At 48.2% G+C, this 18,425-nt stretch overlaps 1 protein-coding gene across 3 annotated transcripts; it reads left to right on the top strand.

Annotated features, from left to right (window-relative positions):
* Window positions 1-305: 305 nt before the first annotated feature.
* On the top strand, window positions 306-18,178 carry bnc1 (basonuclin zinc finger protein 1). Of its 3 annotated transcripts, none has more exons than XM_080884176.1 (5): window positions 306-684; window positions 8,304-8,406; window positions 10,415-10,650; window positions 12,897-14,941; window positions 15,940-18,178. In XM_080884176.1, exons 1-5 carry the CDS (start codon window positions 670-672, stop codon window positions 16,742-16,744), a joined length of 3,204 nt encoding a protein of 1,067 aa, XP_080740302.1. In that variant the 5' UTR covers window positions 306-669; the 3' UTR covers window positions 16,745-18,178. The 3 variants fall into 3 exon arrangements, with proteins under 3 accessions (XP_080740302.1, XP_080740303.1, XP_080740304.1); XM_080884177.1 differs by lacking the exon at window positions 306-684 and adding an exon at window positions 695-2,649; XM_080884178.1 differs by lacking the exon at window positions 306-684 and adding an exon at window positions 2,659-6,469.
* The last annotated feature ends 247 nt before the right edge of the window (window positions 18,179-18,425 follow it).

Here is an 18,425-nt window from a genome sequence, read left to right as displayed (position 1 = left end):
GGGGAGCCTCCAGCCTTTGTGATTCCTTTTGATCAAATCTCTGTGAAAGATGAGTGTCATGCCCTCTTCCAGCCAGCTGTGAGGGGACTGCCCTGTGACTCTGAGGGGGGAGGCGTGTGTGTGTCTGTGTGTGTGTGTGCACATGTGTGAAAGAAAGGCATGCGCACCTCTGTGCGTGCACGTGTGAGTGTGTGTTTGTGAGTGTGTGTGTGTGATTGGGAGGGAGCAGCTCCTGAGGTGAGAATGCCGAGTAGGAGGATCTCATTCCAATCCCCTGTGCCCAGTTTCAACACACACACTCACACACACACTCACTCACACACACACAGACACACACACACACTGAACATCTTGAGTAGTTTAGAGCGAGTCCGGCATTAGAGGAGAGAAAGCAGAGGAGGCGTGTGTGTGTCTGTGTGTGTGCAGTGAGAGTAAAAGCACAGGGACTTCTTCTTCTTCTCTCTGTTTTTTGTTCGAGTGGTGGCGGCTGTGTGTGTGTGTGTGTGTGAGGCAGAGGAGCACATGTGTGTCTGCTGTTGAAGGAGACGCTGCTGGGTGTGATGGCTCTTTCGCGTTAGTACTTGTGCGGACAGGAGAGTTGGAGGCAGTTGTTTTGTGGGACTCGCAGGGAATGGCAAACTCGGCGGTATCCCTGGAAACATCCGACTAATGACAATGGCTGAGGTAAGAGCGCTTCGCCGCCGTCCTCTGTGTGCCGCGGCTCGTCTCGCACATCATCAGGACGCGATTAACAAAGACGGGCTGGATGGAGTTGTGCCGACTCTGGTGACGGGCGCGTTGGGTTGTTGAATGTAGACGTTCAGCGTGTCCTGATCCTGTTACTGATCGGGCAAAAACAGAAAGGTGGTCTCGAGCTGATATTTAGGGTTTCTGTTATCACACTGTGTGGATTTTTACACTTTACTCCTTCAAAGTAAAGAATTCATGCCAGAAAAACTTTGTTTAAACTCCTTTAATAAGTTTAAAAATGTGAAAATGAGCAGCTGTGCAGGCGGAGAGTTTAAATTCACATAAAGAGGATTTTAAAGTTTTTGAAACTTTCTTTCGTGGCATGTGTGCATCTCTGACTCGCTCTCAAACACTTTGATGGAGACGTTATGTTTATTCACTCCGGTCACCGACAATCCAAAGAGTCGAGTTCTGCACTTCATGAAACATGATTCACTTCTTTATTTCGCCGTTTCTTCCTCTGAGATAATATTCTGCATTCGCCTTTTTCTCTTCTTTGAATTTATTCTAAGGTGCTTGATTTCTGAGGCACTGAGAGGCCTGTTTGTGTGTCTGTGGGTTTGTTTGCAGAGTGGCGTGGCCTCTCGCTGCCTCTCGCTGCCTCTCGCTGCCTCTCGCTGCCGGCCGGGTCCTCGCGGCCGCAGCCTGTCGGAATGTAATTTAAGAGCCGCCTAATGTTTTGTTGCAGCCATCATGTAACAATTAGCTGAGCCGTCTGTGTGGCGGCGGCGGTGGCAGCTCTTCACGCCTGTGTGTGTGCGTGTGTGTGTGTGTAAACTATTTAAACAGCGTGTGTTTATGCCCCGTTAGCGGTTTCACTTACACACTGGTGTGTGTGGAAAACGATGAGTGAGCGTGGAATAACTAACTGTTATCAGCTGAACTGTCTGTCCTCATGTTTGAAATACGTTGACATGAATCAGCTGAGATTTGAGGACACGATCAGTCGTACACAGGATAATATAGCAGCCTTTATGCCTCTCGAAGGTGTGAGGAGCAGATTTACAGCTGCGACGTTCTCGTTTTATTTTACAGCAGAATAAAAAAGTGGAAGACAAATAAAAACTGTAAGAATGTAAATTCTTAGTAAATTACACTCATCGTGTCATTGTGTTTGCGTCCACACTTTGTTCCTCTAACAGGTTGCTTTTCTGAGGAGGCCATTACGCCGAGGCAGTGATTATTTGTGCGTGAGGCAGAAATGCGAGTCGATCGGCCCTCGGTGGCTTTTCCTCTCGTCCTCTCTTTATCTCCACCTTTGTTTCCCTCTGTAGCTCCGCTGCTTTCTGCGGGTGTCTCTGCTCTCCTCCAGCGCTGCAGGGCAACAGACAACGATTCACAGCGAGTGCCCCGGCCTGTTTTTATAGGGCTGCACTTTGCTTTGTGTGTCTTTATATATAAATCTGTGTGTGTTCCAGCCTCATCAGCTTCATTAGCTTCACGAGGGTCCATCCGTGAGAGGATGAGGGGCGGGTGGGGTATCTGTGTGTATCTGCTCCAGCCTTTTACCCCCTTCAGCGTCTCCTTGAGCTGCGATCCGCCCCTCGTGGCCCCCGTCCTGCCCCCCTAACACACACACACACACCGCCCCGTGCTCTGCGCTGCCACCAAAAGGCTTGTGAGGATTTGTCAGCCAGATGTGACAAGATTGTCAAGAGGCGGCGAGGAGAGAGGGAGATCTGATATTAATCAGAGCGTAGCTGGGAGCCAAACTCCCTCAGACTCGGTGTACTAACATGTTCCCCTCATTTACTCGCTCTGCGAGCCAAACACTCCCTACGAGTTCCTAACGGGGAGCCACGAGCTGCAGGAAGCCAACCAAACTTTGGCTCGCCTCCTTCTCCTTCATCTCTTTGTCTGCAAAGAGGCCGCTCTTCTCCTCCTCTCATGGATCTGCAGGTAAAGATCTTTTTTTTGTCTGCTCCAGTGTTCAAACATGCGCTGCATTCATGTGTGTGATTGATTGCTGGATGAGTTTGAAATAACGAGTGTTTCACGCTGTCTTTGGGCTGTATGGAGTCCTAATAGGCTCAAACGCAGCCTGTCACTACTTGCACTCGCCCGGGCTTTTCCCGGGTTTGTCTCCTCCTGCTCGGGACCGGCCGCCGTCTTCCACAAACACTCTGCTTTCATTTAAGGGAATTTTAAAAGCTGTGCTGATGTGCAGTCCACCCTGCGAGGAGGCTGGACGGTCGGACAGCTGAGGGTTTGTTTAAAGTTCACATTTTTGATTGTTCTGGGCGATTTTGTTTTTTTAATTTCTTATTGTCAGCTGCTTCCTCGGAGCAGGGAGACGAAATCAGAAGCTCGCGTATCCTAACCTCACTGCAACTAACGCTTGTCATCAATAAAGACTCCTGGCTGTCTCACACACACACACACACACACACACACACTGTGTCCGTGGTGAGGTCAGGTGAAGCTGCAGGTTTTGGTGCTGTGTTGGTTTCACTGGTGGGAGATAAGCAAGCGGTACCAGGAGCACGGTCCTCCCTCCGAATTCCTGACTGATACTGTGTGTGTTGGCTTCTATCAAATATTCATTACCCTGTGTGTGTGTGTGTGTGTGTGTGTGTGTGTGTGTGTGTGTGTGTGTGTGTGTGTGTGTGCGTGCGTGTGATTTTTATTAAACATGCATGGATGCTGCTGGTTAATTTCAAAGTAAAACTTCACAGTTTTCTGAATGAACAGAGTCGCGTTGGTCTCAGTTTTTAGTGATCAAACTGCTGCGGTGTCATTTTTCTCCTTCATAACTTTAACGTCTGAGAGATAAAATTATATTTGAGCATTTCTGCAGTTTTGTGAGCGTTTTCTGTTTGAAGGAAAATGTCGTGTTTGGAGAGAAATTCTTACTTCGTCTGAAAATCCAAACTGGAAAATTGAATGATGTAAAACAGAAAAGTGAAAAAAAATTCTCATGCCATCGATCTGTGGATCAGATTTTTTCTGCTCGGATAAACAACATCAGTCATTTTAATTTGAAATAAAAATCCAGTGACTGTGTTTCGTATTAAACGGCATTATTAATTTTATGAAGAGATCAGTTATAAACCAGACAACAGGTTTGAGGAGGATTTACTCGTGTTTTTACATTTTGTCTCTCATAATGAATAAGTGTCAGTAAATCGTGCTTTCTGAATAAACTGCTTCGTGTTTTGGATGTTTGTTGGCGCTCGTGATAAATCCTAAAAATAAGAATAATAAATGGTCTTTCTTTGATTTGTTGTTTCCAGCGTGAAGAGGAGAAATACGTTCTGGCAGCTCTCGGTGGGCTCAACGATGTTTTCGCCAAGAATTTATCAGTTTACACAAAAAAAGTAAAGCTGAGGGATATCTGTGCCGAATCGCAGACGATTTCTTCATGCACACTTCCTGTTTTTATCCCCTCTGTGTAATCGTCGCGTTAACTGATTAATGGCTGACAGTAAAATGTGGTCCCTCGCACTTGGCCATCAGTCTCTCCCTTTTCCTCGCGGCTCTTTGGCAGCAGTCAGAGTCGAGCGAGCTGCTGCTAATTGATTAGTTTTCCAGCGCATTAGTCCAATGTGTCCCCGTCCATCCCCGCACGGCCCACGTCCAAGCAGCTGTTCGCTCCCGCGAGTCTCCGAGGACGCGGACATATTTTAAAGAGTTTATTTTAAACGCCAGAGAGGACGATGTCATTTTCTTTCTCTTTGTGTGTTTGGCTGCAGCAGCGGACGCACACATCATGTTCCAGCTTCTTCTTTTCTCTCTGCGTCTGGCCTTGAAGCCGTGTTTGTGTTTTATTCCACGTCTTTTTAAGACGCGGTGGAGCGAGAAAGCAGATCCGATCTCCAGGAAGCAGCTGCGTTTAAAGCTTTTAATAATTCTCATAAAAGTGTCAGTCTTTGTAACGGCGGCGCAATAACGTGCGCAGGTTAACCTGAAGCCAGTAAAATCCAGTGAACCCCGCTGCTGAGCGTGGAGAGATTTCACATCGTCAGAGTATGGATGCTGTTTTATGGCATACTTACCTCCACCTCCTCCTGCTCCTTCTTCTTCTTCTTCTCTCACTTTTGTCTTGTCCTGGCCTCACCTCCTCTCCCTCCACGGCCTCCTTCCCACACACGGCCTCAAACTAAATGCTGAAACAAACCGGAGAGACGGCGTCAGAATCAGAGCGTGCACGCCACGAGGCTCCATCTGTTTTCACGTTAAAGATGGAAGCGCAAACGTGTCATACGAATGTATACAGAGAGAACCAAGGCTGCATCGCTTCCTTTGATTCTGCATCATTCATGCACCTGTTTGTTTAATCAGCAGAGCTGAGGTGTCATCACACGACCTCGGGATGCCTGAGATGTGGAGCAAAGCTCTGAGAGTGGAAGTGGATTTTTCTGTGAATGAGAGGAACTCGCATTAAAGTGTTCACGGTCGCTCACCCGGCGCAGTGAAATGAATGCGTCCCCTCCTGACGACAGCGCGCTTTCGTTTTGTCGTTTATTCGATGCCCCGTGCTGTCACGGTGCTAATCGAAGACGTGTAACGTGGAGGCGGAGGCGGGGGGTGGGGGTTACACTGTTGTACGATATAAAGAAAGTGACACCGTGTTAACTTTAGCTTGAAGAAGTCTGACGGGGACGCATCATTTTGTGCAATTAGTCTTCTTGTCAGCGGCGTCATTGATGCGTGCGAGCAGCTGCCGCTTTGTTGTGACAACAGCAAAGAGAAAGGGATGGTTGCGGCGGCGGAGAGGGGGGCGGAGAGTTGTTGGGTTCTTCTCGGTCACTGAGAGCGGCGGTAGCAGTGGCCTGCCCCGCGCTGCCATATTTCCTCCTCCACCTCTCCTTCTTCTTCTTCTCAGGAACTCATGAAGTGACTCGCTAATTAAGATAAACGACTGCAAGCACTGGAATGTGTGTGTGTGTGTGTGTGTGTGTGTGTGTGTGTGTGTGTGTGTGTGTGTGTGTGTGTGTGTGTGAGATTGAGATGTATATTAGGGGGGCAGCAGCAGGGGGTGTGTGTGCACCCACAGCGAGACGGGATTAGACTAATTGGGCCGTGTTGGGTCTCGGCGCTCTGTAATGATGGGATTATGTTGCTGAGAGATGAGCAAAGGGGTTTTCACACCTCGCCGCTGTCCCGAGGAGGCCGCCGTGGTCCTCGGGAGGTAAAACCCAACATAAGAGGCCGGCGGAGAGGGTGCAGACAGGGTGGCAGATAGGCGTCACGGGGCCGGAGGCCGGAGCTGCCACCCCGCGCTCAGGTAGCTGCCACCACCTTCACCTCGGGTCCGTTTATTCGTCCTAACAATGCGAGATTACCGCGAGGTGAAGGACGAGCCCAGCCTCGAGCGTAGAACTGACTAAACGAGGAGGAGGAGGCTCCTTACCCATCCGCCCATGCTCTTCCTCCTCGTGGAGAGGGACCGGGCTCTGGTGGAGATGAGCATGCTGCTCATGTATACTAAACCCCTGCTGATCATGCATTATAGATGCGGAGGGAGAGAGGTGGCGGAGCGCAGCCACCCCAAGGTTTTCAGCGTGTAGCGCTAACAACAGCGGCTTTGATCATAAATCTGATGATGCTCCTCCGTTCAGATATGACTCTTTTTTTTTTTTTTAGAGAGCAGGAAGTGGAGTCATTTTTAGTGTAGGGCTCCTCTCTGCAGGTCGCTGCACAGTCAGCAGCTCCTCAGAAAACTGGACTCATTATTGTCGTCATCACTTCCTGCATCTTCATCCCATTAGCTGAGGAGGTAATGGACAGAGCCCTCTGAACCCTGTGTGTGTGTGTGTGTGTGTGTGTGTGTGTGTGTGTGTGTGTGTGTGTGTGTGTGTGTGTGTGTGTGTGTGTGTGTGTGTGTGTGTGCACACGCACGCCTCAGGCTGTCATTGATTGGTTTTGTAGTCCAGGTGTGTCCGACCTGCCCGGCAGCCCTGCACACACACACACACACACACACACACACACACACACCTGTGCTAACGGGGCAAACCACGAAGTGATGGGGGAGAAATCACCAAAGGCAGTCGTGCTCCTTCTTTCAGTTTCCACGGGCAACTTGGCGATTGTACATTTTTTATGTAGCTTTGTAAGGAGAGCGAAGCTGCACACACACACACACACACACACACACACACACACACACACACACACACACACACACACACACACACACACACACACACACACACTCTCAGCACTTCTTTTTTGCCTTGACTGCGTACTGAGGTGGAGGTTTGTTGTCGGGGTTCCAGATTCAGATCACGTTTGCAAATTTTCTTTTATTTAATAAAAAATTTTTGACACCCAAAATGATCTTCATGTGTTTTATGGAAACACTGACGGATTTTTAAGGCTGGACATAAATTACTCTAATTACAATTAATCACTTTTCCTGCACAAACACAAAAACGTGTTAAACAGCATGTTTGTGACTCTGCTGATCTGCTAACCACATTATGAAAAGAAGCAAACTTCATCATAAACCATCAGCCAATGATTCAAATCAATAAAGACTAGAATAAAACATCACACGAACAGCTAAACAATCGTCGAGCTGGTGTGCAGCACAGGAGGAGTTTGCTGCTAAACCGACCTGACGAGATCCTAAAATTAATTCTAAAAAACAGAAGGTTTTATATGTATGTGGCACATTAACATGTGAATTTAATGTGACACTAAGCACAAGAAGGCTGCTGGAGAGCACCACAGCTCTCAGGTGCAGCGCTCACCTGGTTTCCTCTGCAGCCACAGCATCGCTGCATGGACTAAACCAAACACTGCACAAATAAATACTTTATGATTATTGTTGTTATTGATGTTATTATTGCCACCTGAAGGTCAGCAGAGAGGAGGAGACTCAGGGTGACCGACTCGCTGCTTACCTGGAATCTAAAAATAATGCAAATGTAACAATAATCATTTTATTCACTTGTGTCAGTTTTTCCTTCGTCTTTCTTCTCATTAAAAAAAAATTGCATTCACTGTAATTTTAAATGTTTCATTTTCACAGTTTTGATAATTTTGCTGATTTTTCGTTTTTGACACTTTGATTATTTTTACTGCCTTCAACACCAAAAATAAACGCAGCGCTCTGACGCTTATTATCAGTCAAAGCTGCCATTAAGTGCCTGCCTGTTAATTCATTAGGAACTTTAAAATGTGTTCAATGCTTTTTAAAACCTGCAGCTGATCATCTCCACGCTCTGCTGCTCAGATCTGCTTTGGTTTCTCTACCAGTCATTTTAACCCCACACAGGTGTTAAATTACTGGTGATTTTCTGTAAGAAATACATGAAATATTTTTCGTTTAGTAATTTATAAAATTACAGAGAGGCCTTGACATCAGTCGTGTCGGGTCTTGATGTCAGGAATTTGGCGTTTCTTCCCACATCCAGTGTGACTAAATGTGTGAAAGGCCTCTGCAGTGTTTTAATGTAAGGAAAACCGTTCACAACACAGGAAAAGAAAACCTGCAGTTTATCTGATTCTATCTGCTTTCATTGTAAAGAATTCTGTGTGTGTGTGTGTGTGTGTGTGTGTGTGTGTGTGTGTGTGTGTGTGTGTGTGTGTGTGTGTGTTGACAGGCTATCTGCTGCACTTTGGTGAACTGTAACTGTGACAGCTTCAAGCCGGGGAAGCTGAAGAGGAGGCAGTGTGAAAACTGCAAGCATGGCTGGGTGGCTCACGGTAAGACGAGAGTTTGTCGTTATTATCAGTCAGAAATCTTTGATTTAAAAAGCTTTCACGCTGAAATCTGAATCTATTTATCTGTGTGCCAAAGGAATCTAATTTCTAGTTTGCTGACAGACTCGCAAATAAAACCATTAAAATGGAATCAAGAAAGTAGCTTCCTGCTTTTAGTTTTATTATTTTTCAGATTAACTGTAAGTGAAACGTGCAGCTGTGTCCTGTGAGACGATAAGATGTGAGCTGTGTTTAAAAATTAAATAAAGAAGAGCAGAGCACCGCTGAAGTTCAGACACAGTCGGAGGCTTTGAGCATCAGATGGATGCTGTAGTCAGGGAGATTCTACGACCACGCGGCGTTTAAATTCAAACAGAGATGCAACATGAAGTGTGGCTGCAGAGCTGCACAGTGTTGTTCACATGGACGTGTTTAAATAAAGTTAGAAAAGTGAGCGCAGCGATGACACTGTCGCCTTTACACAGACCCAGGTTAAACATTAGGAACCGTCACAGAGAGAAAACCTGCGTGTTTAACGTAATCGAGTAACCCGCGGCGCACGGCGACATGTTTGGCCCTCTGCCTTTGTTGGCGTGCGTGAATCCTGAACTTCACGTTTGCTGACTCGGGAGAAAAAGTGTTGATTTTAATGATGACACAGAACCCTGAGCTCCTCCCTGCAGTGCATCCCAGATTACTCCCAGCTGGTGTCTGTCATTCTTCCTCACATAAATAAGACGTTTCCAGGCCCTGCAGACACAATCGGTCTATTTAAAAGAAAATCGCAAACAGAAAATCAAAAATAATTCATTTTTCTTGACTGAGGATTTTATTCACTAAATATTATTTATGCAGCTTTTTTTTAAGTAAAAGCACGAAGTAAAAAAAACAAAACATTTTTTGAGTTCTCACAAAGGCCAGAAAAGTGTGATTTAAGTACTTAGAGTAACGCCTGGAGTCACCTGAAGGCTTTTTGTCTCAAGACAATCACTCATCACTTTATTGTGATACCGTCTGAAAATCTGGAGAACTGGAGCTTTCAGATTTAGGTGAACCGAAGCTTTAAAAGTCCTTTAGAGTCATCGCTCTGTGGCGTAAACACAGAGGATGATGGTGGACTAACAGGGTGACCGCAGCGGGATTTTAATGATCGCTGAAGCTCTGGAAGTCAGAGTTTACAGAGCGAGAGTCACATTTATTTCCTGTAATTATTCTAATGTGTCCAACACTCTGCTTGAATCACCATCATTTTGTGTTCTGATGATTATTTCTGCTACACAGACTTGAATGCTGCGTTATTCCCTCCAGTTAACATCGTCCAGTAATACCCACTCTGTCATACACACAATATAGAGCACGAAGTTAGAAGCCAAATTTCTAAAGGACAAAAAAGAGTTAAAATAAAAAGTGAATGACATAAAAATAAATAACTAAAGAAGTTCAATAAATAAAAATCTAAATAAAATGTAATAATACCGAATAAAAACAAGCAAAATTAAGGTATTATAATAAAAAAGCTAAATTAAAATTTAGTTAAATAAAACTTAAATTAGAAATTATATATTTCTTTAAACTAAATAAATAAAATGGTAAATAGAAAGAATAAAAAGTAAATTTAAAAAGTAGTAAAACGATCTAACAGGAAATTGTTCGGTGAATGAAAACAAATAATAATAATAATAAAGGTTAAGTTGCTGAGCAACCTGAAGTGCAGTGAACAGATTTTATTTGTTGTCCAATATTTAATGAAGATTATTGTTTATTTATTTTTCATTCTTTTTCTTTTGTTCCTGTTTTTATTTGATTTGTTACATTTAGGCCCAAAGATTCGATCAAAAAAATATTAATAAATGCTTGAACTCAATTTAATAATGCAAGCGGAGTGAGAGAGCGGACAGGAATGTGAAATGTGAACATGCAGCAGCACAAACACGCATGCAGCGCCAGGCGGAGCTGAACTCTGTGATCTCAGATTACTCTAATCTGTTCAAACGTGACCCCTGTGTTTCAGCCCTGAGCAAGCTGAAGGTGCACCACATGTACCAGAGCAGCCAGGTGGAGATCGTCCACTCCAATGTGGTGTTCGACATCTGCAGCCTGATGCTGTACGGCACGCAGGCCATCCCCATCCGCCTCAAGATCCTCCTGGACCGCCTGTTCTCCGTCCTGAAGCAGGAGGAGGTGATCCAGATCCTGAACGCGCTCGACTGGACGCTGCAGGACTACATACGAGGATACGTGCTGCAGGTGAGCGCTTAGGACTGAAGAAGCCTCGGCTGGTGTGCGCGACATTTCAGGAAAGGTTTGACTGAACACGTTAGCGTTCAGCAACGGTCTGCGGCACAATGCCACCTGCATGTGTGGCTCATCAGTCAGGGGAGCAGGGATTCGATGATCAGGTTCACAAATTGATCGTGGTTCATGTTTGAATATAACAGTAAGCTTGCACATTAAAAACATGTGTGCCTGCTGCTCCTGTGGACACCTCATGAGTGACAAATTTAAGGACACCTGTGCTGCATCTGGCTGCAGCTGGAGAAGCTCTAGAAAGACTCTGTGAGTGAGAAAGAAGCCTTCAATCGTCGGTGTTCATTCAGTTTAAGACTTCAGTTTAGCTGCCTCCAGGGTTTATGCTAAGCTAAGCTCAGTGCTCTTCTACAAAGAAAAGTTCTATAAAAATTAATTTAATAATTTTACAAAAGAAATCAGGATGGGGGACGTTGCTTTACTGCTGATAGCCACAGACTCTCCTTACAGTCGTATTCTGAGTGTATCAGTTATCTTCTGCTGGAGCCGTTTAACACGTTTAACAGAGTGGCTCCCCGAGACTGGAGCCTCTAGTGGATGTTAGAGGAAGTGCAGGCTGATGTCTGACTGTTCACTTATTTTACAACAATCTGTGCATTTCTTTGTTAATCGTAACCATTTGATAAGCACAGACATGTGATCTCTCACCCCAACCAATCACAGCAGATGGCCCCGCCCCTCCCTGAGCCTGGTTCTGCTGGAGGTTTCTTCCTGTTAAAAGGGAGTTTTTCCTTCCCACTGTCGCCAAAGTGCTGCTCATAGGGGGTCATATGATTGTTGGGTTTTCTCTGTATGTGTTATTGTAGGGTCTGCCTTACAGTATAAAGCGCCTTGAGGCGACTGTTGTTGTGTATAAATAAAGTTGAATTGAATGTTATGTAGCTGGTAAAAGTGTTAATTTAATTAGTTTAATTAGAAAGCTGTTGGATTCAGTTTTGTTGTGGCCAAAATCTCTTTCGGGGAAACCTGAAATAATCATCTACAACTTTGTGTACTGCATGTTTTTGAGTGCATGGAGGAGATGAGCGTCTGTGAGACAAGAACGATTATTTCTCATATTATTGGTCATGCATTACGACACAATATCAATGCATATTTTTAAATATCACGCCTTCATTTCCTCCTGTTTTTCCAGCATTTTGTGGACTCGGGTTGTGTTCAGACTCAGTTTTTCGGCCGCCGCAGTGACGAAAAACAAAGTTAAAACACTTTCCTGGATAGACGTGTGAGCGGGACACCTGAGAAACACCACCACAGCCCGCGAGTACATGAAGGGAGAGACTGAAGGAATTTCTGAGGAAGGCGAGGGAGGAGGGGGAGTCAGAAAATCATGGTTGACGCCAGGCAGGAAAGGGCGGGGGGGTGCCACGGCAAAGCGATGCCACGAGCGGTGCCCCGCCGAGGCGGTACCACCGGGCTCGGGGAGGTCTCCGAACTGCCCGCTACATTTGTAAACATTATGTCTTTTGCTCCAGATTTCCTCTCAAGCCGGCGCCAAGCCGGCCGGGTCCGAGGCTGCAGGCGCCGTGTCAGGCGCGCACACAGATCTCACTTCGATTAGTACATCATCAAGTATTCAAGCTGGGCTGCGTTTAATTCATGTTAGCTCATCTAATGGCGAACGTAGAGTCAGAATCCTCGACAGGCACCCAATGAATGCTCTGTGATGAAATATTAATCGCGGTTATGGCACGAAGCCGCTCCTCACTTTCAAAGACCCCCAAACTCACATGTGATTACAGCCGGGCTGAGGCAGAGAGGACCCGCTTGATCAATGCACGGCGCCTTCTGCTCCCCCCGCCCTCGCCGCAGATATGTGTGTGTGGTATGTTGTGCACGTATTTATTTGCGCTCGCCTTTGGGAGTGTGCGCGTGCGTGTGTGTGTCCTGCCGATGCAGAGCAGGCACATCCACATGATTTAAATGAAGAGAAATGACCTGCGAGATGAAGCGCTGCGTGTGTGCGTAATGAGCTTTCTCGGGGTTCTGCGCTGCCCGCTCGCATTAACACTCCATCTGATTCCTTTATTTAGCCGCCCTGCCAATCTGCTTTATAAGGTGTGTCGTGCAGCCCACTGTGTGAATATGTATGAGCAAGCCAGCAGACACTTTTAATGCCGATGATGAAACCGCTCTCTCCTTTCTTTCTCCTACTTCCTCTGCCCTCTCCTCTCTTCTCTCTGCAGGATGTCGCGGGGAAGGTGTTGGACCGCTGGGCGATCATGACGTTCGAGGAGGAGATCGCCACGCTGCAGCAGTTCCTGCGTTTCGGGGAGACCAAATCCATCGTGGAGCTGATGGCTCTGCAGGACAAAGAGGGCCAGGCAGTGCTGGTTCCCAGCACCCGCACCAACTCCGACATCCGCACGTTCATCGAGCGAAACACCCCCCGCACGGCTGCCAACCTCTCCGCGTCCAAGACCGATAAGCTGAGCGGCAACAGCATGCACCACTTCGAGAACTTCATCAACAGCATGGCCTTCATGCTGCCGTTCCAGCTGCTCGGCTCTGTCCCGGCGCCGTTCCTGGGCTCGCACACGGGGGCGATGCAACAGCAGCACCAGCAACATCAGCAGCACCAGCCGCTGTGCCGCGGGCCGATGGAGCAGCAGGGCCAGCGGCAGGACGTTCAGGGGCGGGACGGTCTGCTCAGGGACAATCACCCCTCTCTGTCGCACCCGTCGGAGAGCACGCTGCTCAGCTCCGGCGCCATCTCGTTCTCAGCTGACCTCGACCGAAGTGGAGACAAGCCGACGGACGGCCTCTCCGCCAGCACGAAGATCGAGGCCGAGGACTTCTCCACCAGTGACAATTACTCAGACGGGCCCTCCACACCGTGCACGCCGTCCATCAGCTCCGACGTGACCCAGATGTCACCGGAGAGCAAACTGCGCTCATTGGACAGAAACGGGAGCGGCGGTGGCGTCTCGGGAGGCATCGCCGGAGGAGGCTCTCTGAAGAAGGGTCGTGTGTTTTGCAACGCCTGCGAGAAGACATTCTATGACAAAGGCACGCTGAAAATCCACTACAACGCAGTGCACCTCAAGATCAAGCACAAGTGCACCATCGAGGGCTGCAACATGGTGTTCAGCTCGCTGCGCAGCCGCAATCGCCACAGTGCCAACCCAAACCCACGCCTCCATATGCCCATGAACCGCAACAACCGGGACAAAGACCTGCGGAGCAACTTGTCCGCTGACGAGAGCTCTGAAGGAGAGAAGAGGCCTGAATACGGCACCCCCATCTCCATCTGCTCTGCAGAGAGCCAAAAATCGGTGTCCAGCTACATGGTGAGCCACATGGACTCTGGCTCCAAGCTCCACAGCAGCTCGTTCCCCAGCATGGGCCAAAGCGGCATCCTCTTCCCCAACTTAAAAACAGTCCAGCCAGTCCTGCCTTTCTACAGAAGCCTGGTAACCCCGGCTGAGCTCGCCAACACCCCGGGAACGCTGCCCTCGCTTCCTCTGCTGTCCTCCTCTGTGCCCGTCAAACCCCTCACAGCCCCCGAGCCCTGCACGACTGACCCGATACCAAAGAAAAAGTCTCGCAAGTCCAGCATGCCAATAAAGATAGAAAAGGAGATGGTGGAGCGAGACGAGCAGGATAAGGAGAGCAGCTCCGAGGATGAAACTCCCTTACACGGCAGGGACAAGGACGAGTGCGACGGTAACAAAGAGGAAGGACGTCTGTGCACAAGACAAGCTGGGGAGGAGAAGGAAGCCAGAGATGCGTACCAGGGCAAAGACATGGAGAGAGAGCAAAGTTTGGAGAGAGAAAGGACAGAGAGGGAGGACAAAGACGACGGCTCGAGGCTAGCCGAGACTGGCGTCATCACCTGCGCGTCCTCCCCCTTCGAAAACAGGCTGATGGACAATCACTGTGATGACAGCTCGCTCTGCCAGGACCCAGAGAGGGAGGACCGCGAGCACGGCCTCAACAAGATGTCAGAACTCAAGTGGGACGACGGCGAGCACAGGCTGACGAATGGCGGCGGCCTCCAGCTCACAGAGAGGGAGGCGTCCGATGGCTGCGGAGATGACTACGGAGACTCGGGGTTATCTCACCTCGATCCCGACGCCGTCCTGCCGCACCACTGTGAGATCTGCAGCAAGAACTTCAAAAACCCCTACAGCGTCAAGATGCACTACCAAAACGTCCACCTGAAGGAGATGCACATGTGCACGGTGGACGGCTGCAACGCCGCCTTCCCCTCCCGCAGGAGCAGAGACAGGTGAGAGGCGCTCGATTTCTCCTCCTGACACAAGTGCACGTTCGAGTATTTATAAACAACAACAACTTAAAGTCACAAAAGTGCAGCCTGCATGTCTGTGCAGCACCACGTCAGGTTTCTGTATTCATGAATCTGTAGGAAACGTTACAAACTGCATCTGTTCGCACTGACGGTGCAGCTGAAAGTGCATCTGCTTTAGCAAACTGTGTCCTCGAGTCTCGTCAATCAAAAACAGAGTCGGGGTTTGGCGCTCACAGGGTAAAGACTGTACGTGTGTGATGACAGCCTGTTCTCGTGCTGGCTGCGTCTCACAGATACAGATCGATCCATTTGTACTTATATAGCACCAAATCACAACAGCAGTCGCCTCAAGGCTCATTATAGTGTAAAACATCAATAGACAATCAGATGACCCCCTATGAGCTAGCATTTGGTGACAGTGGAGAGGAAAAACCTCGCCTGCTCAGATTCAAGCTCTCGCTCTTTGAAAGGGGACAGTTCAGCATCACCATAGCGACAGAACAGCAGTGTGACCTCTGTGGGAGTTTTTCTTCCCCGGTGTCGCCTACTGCTTCCCCCTGACTGTTGGGTCTTTACTGGATAAAGTGATCGTTGCTGTGTTGTATTGTTTTGGTGCTGAATTGAACTGAACTTCCATCAGCTAATAGCAATTCTACATTTCTGAAGGTGCTTCTCACTTTGTACCCAAACCACAGCAGAGGGCTAAGAACGCTGCCCTGCGTTAATGTTTGAGGAAAACAGCCACAGTCACCTGAAATCTTGTCACCTTGTTAAAAACACTGAAGACACTTTTTATCCGAACCTTCCAAAAGTGATCCAAACTCGGATAGCCCTCTCTGTCAGTGCAATGTGCGCTCGCATGCAGACGGACGCTCATCACTCTTTGTGCAGCTGCAATAACAATAAATGTTTCACATGAAATTTTGAGGTAAACTGACTGAAACACTCACAGTGTCATTTTTGTTTGTCACCCGCAGACACAGCGCCAACCTGAACCTGCACCACAAGCTGCTGACCAAAGACTCCTTCAGCCCGGCCAACGCCCTCTACTCTCACGCCTCCCTTTGTCGAGACAGAGACTCTGCCGGGCTGGAGTACTGCCAAGAGCAGCGGGACCGAGACCCGCCCCACCGGGATCCGAGCGGCCAGACCTCCGTCATCTTCCGAGGGCACAACCGCATGGGTCTGGTCTTCCCGATGAGCAAAATGTCCACGGCTCTGGACAGCGCCGAGGCGTCTCCGGTGGGAGAGACTCAGAGATTGGGAGGTGGGGAAGGCGGCGTAAGCGGGGAGGATGGGGCAGTCCTGGACCTGAGCACCTCATCCTCTGCCCCGCCTCGTGGCAGCGCTCAGTCTTCCTGGGACTCAGACGGAGCCGGCAGCGAGGAAGGGGAGGGGGCCGAGGAAGACGAGGAGGAGGCGCTCCCCGTGGAGGACAGCGATGAAAGCTGCGATGGGATCGGCGTGGGCAGGCCCGGGGGCGACGAGCTTGCACTCGAAGGGGGGAGGACCCTGGGCTGTGGCGAGGGAGGACAAGGAGGGCTTCAGGGAGGTGGGGGTGGATCTCCAATAACGTGCCACGTCTGCCAAAAGGTCTACAGCAACAAGGGCACATTCAGAGCCCATTACAAGACTGTCCATCTGAGACTTCTTCACAAGTGTAAAGTCCCCGGCTGCGACACGTCGTTCTCCTCCGTGCGGAGCAGGAACAGGCACAGCCAGAACCCGAACCTCCACAGGAACCTGGCTGTTAGCTCGGGTTCCCCCATGGAACAGGAGTAGACCTCAAAGGCCAACGTTTACTTTGTCCAAGTTGTTCTTTTGTTGTTTTTCCTGGGCGCGTAATAAAGAAGGCTCACCCGTTAGCACTTTGGAAACATCACGCCGTCATTCATCCGTTACTGTAGGCGAGAAAGGGACGAGCAGAGAGGAAACCAAATTCATTTAAAACAACCAAAACCTGCGCAGGTCAGCCAGTTGGTTTCGGCGTCGTGCTGATTTATTTTGGTTTTCCTTTGAGCCCTTTAAAAAAACATCCGTGTGGACTAAAGTTTTCCTTGTGTTGTCGAATCCTGCAAGTGTTTTTTCTCTTCCAGTGTTTCTGTCGTCGGACGTCCACGTCTGCCCCGTGAAGCCGTAGTGAAGTAACTCCTACACTCGTCGTTTCACTCGTCCCAGCAAAACAGTCTCTGTTGAAAAGCTATTGTGTTGTGAGGTAGAACAATAAGTTATTGTACGGTGTTTCTATGATCTGTCTTCACTGTTCTCTTTGTTGGAAACTGCTAATGTTGACCAAAGATTTCTTCTCAGTTCACAGTTGTGTGTGTGTGTGTGTGTGTGTGTGTGTGTGTGTGTGTGTGTGTGTGTGTGTGTGTGCGTGCGCGCGCGCGTGTGTGTGTGTGCGTGTGTGTGTGTGTGTGTGTGTGTGTGTGTGTGTGTGTGTGTGTGTGTGTGCGCGCGTGTGTGTGTGTGTCCGGACCCTTCGTGTTGTGGGAGGGGTTATGCAGTATTAAGAGGTCCGCCTGGTCTTCGCCTTCATCGTTTTTAACAGCAGTATTCAGGCGTGGGCGTGGCCTAAAACAGTAAAATATATAGGAATGTTGACTGAAAGGGTGAAATCCTGTTTTTTGTTGGTGTTTTTGTAAAGAAATGTTCTCACGCAGCCAGACTTGATGTTGTTCGCGTGGTTCCTTGCAGTAACCTCACCGACTGGACAAACGGCAGAAAGATGCCACCTCTGGAGGCAGGAAGGATGTACTGTGAAAGAGTCAAACACTGAGAAATAATCAAGACAAAATGCAGTTTCTGAATCTGGCCCTTTGCCCTGAGCACACCTTACACGAAGAGCCGGAAACAAAATGTTTGAGCTGTAGATTCTGTGAATAATTTGTGCTGAAAGACACCAAAAGAAAAGAAGCTGTGTAAAATGGAAGAACTTCACCACTAACATTACGTTTCTTTACGTGAACATAAACACTGTGTTGTACATTCCTGATTTGGTTTACTGTCCTGGTTTTGCTCGGTATTCTGCATATTTCCTTTCAGTCTGTATTTAAACGCGATGGCTCAGATTTAAGGTCGCGCTCGTCTGTTGTTTGGATTCGTTCATATTAAAAAAAGAGCAAAAGCCGAGACATGTGGATAGATGTTCATGTTTCTTTTGAATTAATGTTACAATATTCATTCAGTTAAATAAAAAGCCATATGTTTGCAAGACTCTGGTCACTTATTTTGAATTCCTGCATTAAAAACATGTCGGTCTGTACGCTGCACAAGCTTTTCATCAGGTCACTGAAAACTACTGTTAACGAAACACAAGATTGAGAGCATCAGGACACTCTCAAAAGTCCCAGAAATATTTCTGTGTCATGCAGTGATGCAACTCCGGAGTTGCAGCTTGTTAGCTAGCTGCTCCACATCGACTGCCGTCTGCGACGTCCTTCGGTCATGACGGGAAATCTCT

Source organism: Rhamphochromis sp. 'chilingali' (assembly GCF_963969265.1).
Source record: "Rhamphochromis sp. 'chilingali' genome assembly, chromosome: 6".
In the NCBI taxonomy this organism is placed as follows: domain Eukaryota; kingdom Metazoa; phylum Chordata; class Actinopteri; order Cichliformes; family Cichlidae; genus Rhamphochromis; species Rhamphochromis sp. 'chilingali'.
Note: the sequence above shows the minus strand (reverse complement) of the source record. Positions and strands in the feature narration are given on the sequence as shown.

Coding starts and splice junctions, on each gene's coding strand:
- bnc1 (XM_080884176.1), top strand. Junction 10,651..12,896: donor TACGAGGATACGTGCTGCAG/GTGAGCGCTTAG, acceptor TTCTCTCTGCAG/GATGTCGCGGGGAAGGTGTT. Junction 14,942..15,939: donor TCCCGCAGGAGCAGAGACAG/GTGAGAGGCGCT, acceptor TGTCACCCGCAG/ACACAGCGCCAACCTGAACC.